Below are 9,906 nucleotides of genomic sequence, written 5' to 3' on the forward strand. Positions count from 1 at the left end.
GCATAGTTCTGGCAGTGGAAAACCGTCAAGAATTAATTTTCTGAAATCCTTTTGTGGCCGTAAAAGAAAAAACATTAAAAACGTGAATTCACTTTCAAACTAAAACTTGTCACTCAGTTTCTACAGAAATCCAATATTTATTTAATAAATTCGGTCAACTACACGGTCAACTACACTTAAAAATACACAAAAACCAAACAAAACAAAGTTTATTTTGTCAAAATTATCTAGGGTCAAACCACCAGACCTTTTGCTACCTTTTTTTTTCTACACCTAAACTTTTCATTGCTTATTTAATCTAGCAAGTTTTGATTTTTTCAAATATCTGCTGCCATCCCCCAATTTTTTTTACTGTACATCCACCAGTGTTCCCACTCAGTTTGTAGTTGTTTAAATTGGGTAAGTAGTTTGGTTGAGTGTTGTAGTCTACAACTTAGAAGATACTTCTTAAGTGGCAGAGAACAGACACTAGAGGTCACTGACCTAAACGAAATAAAATTTCCACAAACGACCTTCTTGAGGTGTCAGCAAAACAAAGTGGTCCATGGAATTTTTTTCTTAAAAAAATGGTCCATGGGACAAAAAAGTTGAGAACCACTGTCTAGCGCACACTCCGAGAGTCGAACTAGCGCCGCTTAGTTTTGCAGTTTCTTTTTTCGTAAAATCAGGTGCTTGACTAGCTGAGCTAACTGAATATTTACTAACCACCTTTTTATACAAATGCTGAATGCATCACTGATCTTTTCATTTGAATATTTATTGCATATTATAGCATAAATCAGTAACAATCATCATAAGTTACAGATGATAGGAAATTTGTAAATTGTAATAATAATGAATATAAAAAATCAAGAGATATAAAAAGTATGTGAATAAACATGTCAAACAACAACACTTTCAAATGAGTAATAAAATATCGCTTTATACTAAACCTAAAGACAGCCTACAAACAACGGCCACTACCCAGCTGGTAAAATCCGTTCGTTTTACATTGTAAAGTAAATGTAAAAAAACGGATTCAAGAAACGAAACGTTTTGCAAAAATTATGAACATTTTGCGACTAAAACTAGGCTGCATCAACAGTGAATACTGAATAGCCTATTCTATCAAGTAAGGATATAGCTTATTTTATATTCTAAAGCTCTAATTCAGTGAGTAGAACTGCCGATTTCTGATCCACCGATGAATTTTGACCACGTTGAATTTCTGTTGACTAATATTAGAGGTTAACGTAATTGGGCGCTATAAAGATCCTTTGTTGATGCATCCCAATCAAAGTGCACAAACCAACACTTGACAACTTTGATTGCAGTCAATGATGTTAAGCCAATGGTGTCAGATAAAATATCCAGGGCTGTTTGAAACAAATTTTACTCGCGCGAAACAAAAATTTTGCTAAAAAATTACAGTAGCCTAGTTAGAAACAAAACGAAAATAAAAGACAAATTGATTTTACATCAAAACCAAACAAACTTCTGGTTCGAAAAAATATGTTTCAAACAGTCCTAGTTATATTCTACGAGAATAACGATAGATAAAAAATAGATAAAGTATAAAATAAGTTAAATATTTTTGAATAAAAAGTGATAACAATTTGTTGAAAATTAAACTGCAATAAAATATTTCTAAACTCGTGCGGTTTTGCTCATTTCAAATCGTTGGTTTACGACACGGTTAGAAAGTGCAATACACATTGACTTAGTTTAAAACTCTTTCTTCTTAGTATTCAGCTGCAAATAGCACCAGCCCGCCCTTTACTTGGAGTGTAGATGCATTCACAAGATGTCTCTCCTTGACATTCACTTGCCCAAAAATAATTCCTTGGGCCATCAGTAACTGGAGGTTTTTTACAAGACACAATACAACCTCCTTTGCCTTTGCATTGAGGGCGGCCCCTATTAAAATAAACGCATTGTTAAAAATATGACACTGCGACCATAAATCAATCTAGTTTCAGACGATCAAAAACAGTTAAATTTTAAATCAAGGTCAATAAATCAATTTTCATCATTATTGGACAATAAACTGCTGCGGTATCGGGTTAGACTGGGATACGGTAGCTTAATTTTTTAAAAGGTCATAGCTTGTAGAAGATGCTTTATTTAAGTTGATGATACCTTTGCATTGGGAAAATTGCAGAAACATGGCTTTCAAAAAGTGTTACATTGGTGGTTCTTCTTTTTTTTTTGCGCTTTTTTGATTGAAACTAATACGAGTCTTAACAATCAAGTCAGCGATAGAAAAACTGCAAGCATGTTTAAAAATGTAGCCTACAATACAACATCTTAACTTACCCAAAAACACCGGCATTGTTTCTAGAACATCCACAGCTCATATTTTCGTTGAAGCCCATGCAACGGCTTTTTTCGTTGTCGTACACAGAACAGCTTTCGGGTGACATACAGGTTCCTTGAAATAAATTGAAATTATTTTAATGAAAAAAATCAAAGTCTTATTTAACGAGAGCACCAACAATCTCAGTACACAAAAACTGTTGAATTTTTTATACTAAGATTAAACTTCATTTTGCAAGTATACCTTGCACAGGTGCCGGGACATTTTTGTTATAAGCGGCGTGAGTTTGGCTGAGTTGAGGGTAATGAACATTTCCTGAAGGGGCATAATGGGCCACAGCGTATGTTGATTGATATGTAAAGGAGCCTCTTGTAATGTTCCGTACTGCCACAGCACATCCGACATAATCCGAATCTCCCCACAACATTTGAGTGTAATGACCTGCAAAACAGCATCGAAAACGGTTGAAAACTTTGGAAACTTGGTAAAAACGGATAATTTAGGCTACCCGTTTTACGAAGTTAATTGAACTCTGTTCTTATTTTCAAATTGGGATTTCTACTAAAAAACAATCCTCGCTAGAAAAAAAAATAACAACAAAGTTTCAACAAAGAAGAAACGTATCAACAAAATAAATTATCAAATGATCAGCAGTACCACTAGAAGATGGTAGGCAGATGGTTACCAATTATGTTTGTGTTGAAACTACGTTGTTAATCGCATCTACTTTTGCATTTGTTTGTTTTTGATGTCGGGTGGCAACCCTGCAGCCGCCGTTAGAATATGAGAAGAAGATAAATGTTTACGTAAGCCTATTGCCTACTTGAAACTGTTTTTGCAATATTAAATTTTCTGACTATTCCCTTTTTTTTTAAATGATATTTGTTTTGGTTTCAGTTTACTCTGTGTAGTACACTGCTGTGAATTCCACTGAAAAACATGCATTCAGCTTTGTGAAGAAAGTGCTTACCAATTGGTTTACCAGGTTCACTGAATGTTGGCTTTGCCCTGTCGTGATCAAAAATCTCAGCATACCATCTTAACACTGACTCCTTTGCTGGGCTGCCGGAAGGAGAGAAATCCCAAGCTATGTTTTCTCCGACACCTCTGCCTCTGTATTGTGTATCTCTCTAGAAAAGCATCAAGATTCGTTTATTAAAGTCTTGCGTTTGCCATAGGCTTAGACAAAGCATTGTCATGAAAAACTTCTTTTTCAAACGTGTTTGTTATGTTGATACGGTATCAAGAGAACTATATTTAGCGAAAAATAAGACTTTTACTCATGGAAGGCTCAAGTACAGAAAGCATTATTAACTCAGTCGCAATTTTTTATCAAAAACTAATCGGTGACTAGCAGAAGCGATCTTTTTAGATATGAACATTATTTGTTGTTTATTGATTTGAAAGATTATTTCTTTAGGGATCGGATACTAAGAAGTGTAAATTGTTTTGTAGATATGCAAATCAAATATAATTCTAAGTAGTCAAGCCCCTTTGTTTAAATCGAACGTGGCCTAAATATAAACAAATTGTTGAGCAAGGCGGAGTATTACGTTATGAAATGAAATCCTCTTCTAAACATCAAGATTGATTTCAAGACAAGAAACTTTAGAGTCCTTGCACTATTTGCTTACTTGAGAATGAGGCCAGCTTTGTGTTCTTTCGAAATCGGGTTTTGTTTGAAACGGATGCTCTGGGGCATTATTGGCCAGGTAGTTGGCCCATTTCTGTGCTGTTGACGTCAAAGCTGGGTCCCATTTGAGTTGTGGAACACCATGAGCGGCCCTGTGGTGCAGAAAAAGAAAAAGTTAAAAAATCAGTAGGAATCAACTTTTGGGCGTTATGATATTTTATTGTTGAACATCATACTGAGATGCAAAAATAATGAAAAAAAATGGATTGGTTGTTTTTTTTTGGCAATCTTGGTAATATTTGTTTGCAAAAGAAAAGGCGCAGATTTCAGTCTTACTTTAAAATGCTTTTGCTCCAGACATCATAGTGTTTACCTGAAGAAATTGTGGTATTCTAAACATTCTTTATCGAAAGGAGAAGGAGTTGTGGAAACGCTTGGTGACAAATTCTCGTCAGTATCAGTCGTTGAAGAGGATGTCGTTGGCTTCACTGGAGAATTGGTAGGTTTGGTGGAAGTTTTGAGAACTTGAATAAAATAAGTAAATTAACATTTATGATTTGCTGTTTAAAATTCAAATTGGGTGAATTTGATTGTTTAAATATAAAGGAAATATCAATAAACCGCTACTCTTTGTTGAAACCAAACACAAGAGATTGGAAAACGGCTAACTTAAAAATCTCAAACATGAAAACAAAATTTGGAAAAGACTACAAAACAAAAAATGCAGCTGACCTTCAAATTATTAAACCATAATAGTTAGTGTTGATATAGCGTTTACATTAACCCTTATGAACATACCAGGTGCATAAAAGCTCCACACAGATTTTTTGTATCCACAGCAAGGTGGAGAGTTTTTGAAGATGCGAGAAGTCCAAGGAGCTTTTCCTCTGTTTGCCACTAGCAATCGCTTCGTGTTTGGAAGAGACACGTTAGTTGCAAATAAAACCATGTCTGTCTTCCAGGCTGCAAGAAAATACGTTTTAAGGTCTACGGTTTGTCGGTTATGGGATGTTTAAAAATTTTGTGGCAAACTTACTCACAATAAACTATTTAAACAGAAAATACAATTTTGTTTTGCAGTTCAAGTATATTGCACTATACGTATCAGCATATGAAACTAAACAAGTACTGCTTTGAAGTACGGTGGTGGTTGAATTTCAATGTTGTCACCTAATATTTACGCAGCTATCTATTTTGTTCAAACTAAAACTAGTGTTTCACAAGTAGCCTCGAAATAATATTGCAAATTTTTTTAACGATGTCTTTTGAAGAGTTGTAAGAAGAAGTTTGCAAATCGGAAGCATTTGTAATCTATGCAGTCTAAAAGCAGTCAAAATCAGCAGTCCGATAAGTCACATTTATTCAGAAAATGTTAAGTTTAACTCAAGAGTGTTGGAGTTCTTACCGCCAGGGCATGGTCTTCTGCTCACAAGTGACCGAAGATTGCCTTGGTTACGTCCAGCTTTACAAAAATATATCGGTTTTTGAAACCGTCCAGTGGGTCTGCAAGTGACGTATAATTGGTTTAGAAAACTGCCTAAAGCAAAATGGCAAGCAGTGAAAAAGAAATTAAGTTTTTTTTATCACTTCATAACTGCTGCAATTACCCACTTTCTTATCGCTAAATGCGTAAACGACAACTACAAAACTCGTTAGCTCATAAATTTAAACAGAATGGTTTGCGGTCTTTTACCTTTGCAAAACCGAAATTATTTTCATCACTTCATAGTTAAAACATGAAATAAAGCCTACGTAACAAAAACAAACAAAATATATCAATCTTAACACAAACTTTGTTTGAAGATTTCACTGAATAAAATCAGAGAACTAAATTGACCTTGAATGCAAATAGAAGTTTGCAACTTCCCCAGGATTATCACTTCTTGCCAAGGTTCTCCAAGGATAACGAGGCCGAACAGAAGATGTAGTGAATTGATAAGTGTAGGCTGGAGTTGTTTTTTTCATGAAAACCCGAACCCGGCGAAGGTCAGGGGTCTGCCTTGCCTGTGTAGTGGTTGCTAAACCAAAAAATTATAGTTAACCCATCTTTCCACTCGTTGCAACTACACTGTTATTTTTACATTACCGGAGTCGTCGTATTTTTTTTAATTATTCCAAGGAGAAAGTTGAAAAGAAGGAAAGCGGAAATTTAATTAAACATGAGAAACGTGGTAGGCTAGCTAAACTGCAATGTAGTGATGCTACGACAACACTTCGTTATTATCTATGTCCTAACCACATTTCTAAATTCGTTGTTCCAGTTATTAGCTGATGTTGTTGAAAGTTGATAGTTGATATAATGTCGGGACAACGCCAAAAGTAAATCGAAAACTAATTTGTCAAGCAAAAAGATAAAAAATATAACATATTATATTTTAGAGCTGCAATCATACAAATAACGTTGTTTTACCAGGTACAGATGTTGTGGTTTCTGGACTAGTTTGAGGACTCGGGGAAGAAGTTGGAGTATTACACCATCCGCAAGCATTTGGGCAGTTTCGACTCATAAATCTACATTATAAAATTATATTCATTGAATTATGATGAATATGATTATAATAAACGAAATTATTTTTAAATTATTAATGCGTGATATTGTGGGTGAATTAAGATTATTATAGATAAAATTATTTTTTAATTATAATTAAAGAGTGATATTGTTTGGGATAAAAAGTCACACGTTTAGTTGTTAGGTTGTTTACATTACACAAACACAAAAAAAAAATTTTTTTCTCACCCTCTGTAATGTGATTCTGGCTTACAGGCACTTTGTTTGGCTCTTAAATGATCACATATGGGCAGGGTATCGATGCATGCTAAATAACATAAAAATACAGTTTTTTTAATTTGATTTAAAAGCTTTAAACAACTTAAAGAAAATTAGTTCTTATTACTACCCGGGTGGTGTAGAATCCCAGAGAGCAATCTGTCATTTGTACATTGATTCAACGTCTGCAGACATTGAATTAATGTAAAAAATGACTTATTTTGCTGTCTGGGAAAGTTGTTTGCAAAGTGATACTTAGCTTTTCTCACCTTTGCAATAGTCCCAGCTGCATTCTCTTAGTTGGACTTGAAGGTATCGTGAATTCACCATCCTTTGACGCGTCTGCATGCCAATAGCTCGCCTGCCAGTGGAAAACATGTTCTTGAAGAACTGCTATAACTTTTAATTACAAAAGTTTATTGCTCAAAACCTTGTACACAATTATTTTAACAGAACAACTCAACATCATGCCGAAGAAATGCGAGCTGCATTAAACATAAAAATTCTTACCGGCAACAGCTAAATTCTCCCCATTCACTTAATTCTAAAGATGTTTGCCTCTTTTTTCTAAGGGATCGCTTTGTGGTTGTTGGAGCTGGTAGAGCGTAATCATATCTTGAAAGAATAAGCTTCTTTGTTTGTTTCAGCAGAGTTCTAGGCTAAAAAAGTAGAAAAAATTGTAATTTAACTTCTCTGTTTCGCTTGTCTGCAAGGAAAAAAAAATTTTTTTTTTGATAATATTGTTTGAATCTGGTTAGCTTAGATTGTTAGATTAACTTTTTCTGGAAATAATGCGTCCTTACCTGGCTGCTGATAGCAATATACTCCATTTTAGGAGAAGCATTATCAAAAGAGATCTCATCACCATCTGGCAGCACTGAGTCTTTCAAGAACTCAGCTTCGATTTTAAGTCGTAAGTCTTGTCTGTTGAGTTCTTTTACATGATTGGGTTGGGCTGGGGACAGTTTTTCAATAGAAATGATCTGGGATGAAAAATATAATATTGTAAATCCTGCATAAACGAAGTTTCAATGCATTAGTTATCGAAATATAAAAACAACACATTCCTTTCAAATTAAATCTGAAAATAATTCTTCTTGGCATAAAATTAAAAGTAGGCATATATTTTCCCAATGCGAAACTTATTTTTCAACTTTAAGTAAAAGTAATGCAACAAATTAAAACAACTGAAATAGGAAACTAGATTGAACTTTTCCTACCTTTATGCCAAGCGCACATTGAAAAAAAGAGAAGAAAATAATTCGTACAACCAAACTTGATGTTCTCATTTTTATTATGTTAGTTTCTTGAAACAAATCGATAATACTGCAAAGAGAAATCAAATGATACATTTTCATCAAGCTAACAATAATGCAAAGTGATAATTTTTACCTGTAGTAACATAACGTAACTTTTGCAGCAAATTACCAAAATAGTAGTCGATCTACCAGAAATTTGATAACAAAACGTGGGCATTTCAACTGCGAAATATTTTTTGTATCCAGGCTTATGCCCGTTGTATTAAGGTTTTGATTTAATGGACGCGAAAGGTAACGAAGCCAAGTGTGATCAACTCTCACTATCCTATCAAGCCAGCCCTCATTCGTTTTTTTGCGGTAATTATGGACACTATGTATAATTTGTTAAAGCAGCACGTGAAAAACATATCTGCTCTTTCGACAATGACTGTCAGATTTAGCATTGACTTCAATTCCGAAGTGATTGTGAAAATATGTGGTCTGGCTTTTATAGGAAAGTTCTTTTTTCTCGCCGACTGTGACATGTTCTGCGAAAAAAAGAAAGACATCCATTGGTTTCACATCTTTGTGCCATGTTATGCCAATCATGCGTAATATACTACGTGCATATAAAAGCAGTACTATAGTTCGTGTGAAAAGATCTAGCTTGCCGTGTTTGCGTGCGAACAAGCTGATCATTTGAAAGGTCTTTCAAATTTCAAAATCAAACATTAAAAAAAGAGGTTTAAATTGTCCAGGAAAGTTTTTGAGTATTATCTAATGAAACACAGCATTTGATCTTAAAGAAATCAACATTTACATCGACCTGCGTTATAGGCCTACGTGCTTCATTCAAAAGCCAACCAGTAGCGATTTTAACAAAAATAGGGAAGGCATGCTGTAGTTTCGTTGAAGTCTATTGCAACTAAACAAATGGGCGATTTAACCCTTTACACGCCAACGTTCCCAAAATGGGAACATGGGGTTGAAGTCGCGCACAGCTTTACACAGACCCCAATTAAAAACTTTCTGTTTTGGATATTGTTGTTGAATGATCATTGTTTCAGATGCATTTGTTGAAAAAAAAGTATTTGTAAAATTTTTCCTTTATGAAAGCGATGGATTTAGTCAAAAATCACATTTTTCATCTTTCGATAAAAAGTGCTTTTCGAAAACACAAATTAAACCTTTTTTCGAAATATTTGCGTTTTTTATGTGAGATTATCACTAATAACTTGTTTCCCCTACCATTTGTTTCGTTATATTTAACATTTTTCTTCACATAATTAAATTTATACGTTGTTCCCAAAATGGGAACGTTGGCAACATGTTATACACAAATAACGGAGTTTATCTCCAAAAAAGTTCTCACTACTTTTACTTAGAGAGCATTTTCACAGCTTGATGCTGTCACTGCTTGAAGTTTGCACAGCTTAATCTTAAGCAGAAAACACTTCTATAACTTCTATCGAAGGAACGGAAAGAGCTTGCAGATTGCGAAAAAAATACAAAGCATCACTGAGCGACCCAAAAGAACTGCAGCAATCCGATAAGGTTCAAGCTCATGGAGGGAAAACATGTTTGAGATATTTTCTCTGTTCTTTATTGATGACATGTTCCTCTTTACTCGTAGAGCAAACAAACTTATATACAAGGAGAGACAAGAATAGGATAAACTTCAAAGTTGATGAGGTTGATATGAGAAAACTTATTGGCTTACTGTCAGTGTTGTACGCGTTAACGAAATAAATTGACGGCGTCAGCGTTAGCGCGAATTGCCTAAAAACTTCACGGCGTAAAGTACTGCGTAAGCTCTCAAAGAAATTGAAGGCGTCAACGTCAGCGCCAATTTCAAGCGCTATTTTTGCCAATTTCCATCAAGAAGTGCCATCTTAGATTATATCGGAAAGCTATAGATGCCATTATCAAAAGAGCCATAGGTTCGCGACCTCTGGGATAGACCATCAACTAC

General features: G+C 34.7%; 1 protein-coding gene across 1 annotated transcript; it reads right to left on the minus strand.

Annotated features, from left to right (window-relative positions):
- Positions 1-743: 743 nt before the first annotated feature.
- LOC145777524 (uncharacterized) lies at positions 744-8,015 on the minus strand. The gene is made up of 15 exons (XM_082588925.1): positions 7,917-8,015; positions 7,500-7,679; positions 7,207-7,355; positions 6,966-7,057; positions 6,667-6,745; positions 6,340-6,440; positions 5,767-5,947; positions 5,335-5,432; positions 4,728-4,892; positions 4,303-4,453; positions 3,931-4,081; positions 3,267-3,426; positions 2,540-2,737; positions 2,296-2,410; positions 744-1,896 (listed from the first exon to the last, which is right to left on the minus strand). The coding sequence occupies exons 1-15, from the start codon at positions 7,983-7,985 to the stop codon at positions 1,728-1,730; spliced, it is 2,058 nt and encodes a 685-aa protein (XP_082445051.1). The 5' UTR covers positions 7,986-8,015; the 3' UTR covers positions 744-1,727.
- Between the last annotated feature and the right edge of the window lie 1,891 nt (positions 8,016-9,906).

The sequence above is a fragment of the Aplidium turbinatum genome, chromosome 9 (assembly GCF_918807975.1).
Source record: "Aplidium turbinatum chromosome 9, kaAplTurb1.1, whole genome shotgun sequence".
NCBI classification, from domain to species: Eukaryota; Metazoa; Chordata; class Ascidiacea; order Aplousobranchia; family Polyclinidae; genus Aplidium; species Aplidium turbinatum.

Bases quoted from the DNA above. Each gene is read 5' to 3' on its own strand.
- LOC145777524 (XM_082588925.1), bottom strand. From the start codon at position 7,985: ATGAGAACATCAAGTTTGGTTGTACGAATTATTTTCTTCTCTTTTTTT. The intron at 6,441-6,666 runs GTGAGAAAAAAA...TTTATAATGTAG, and splicing joins CCAGAATCACATTACAGAGG to ATTTATGAGTCGAAACTGCC. The intron at 2,738-3,266 runs GTAAGCACTTTC...GCTGTTTTGCAG, and splicing joins TGAACCTGGTAAACCAATTG to GTCATTACACTCAAATGTTG.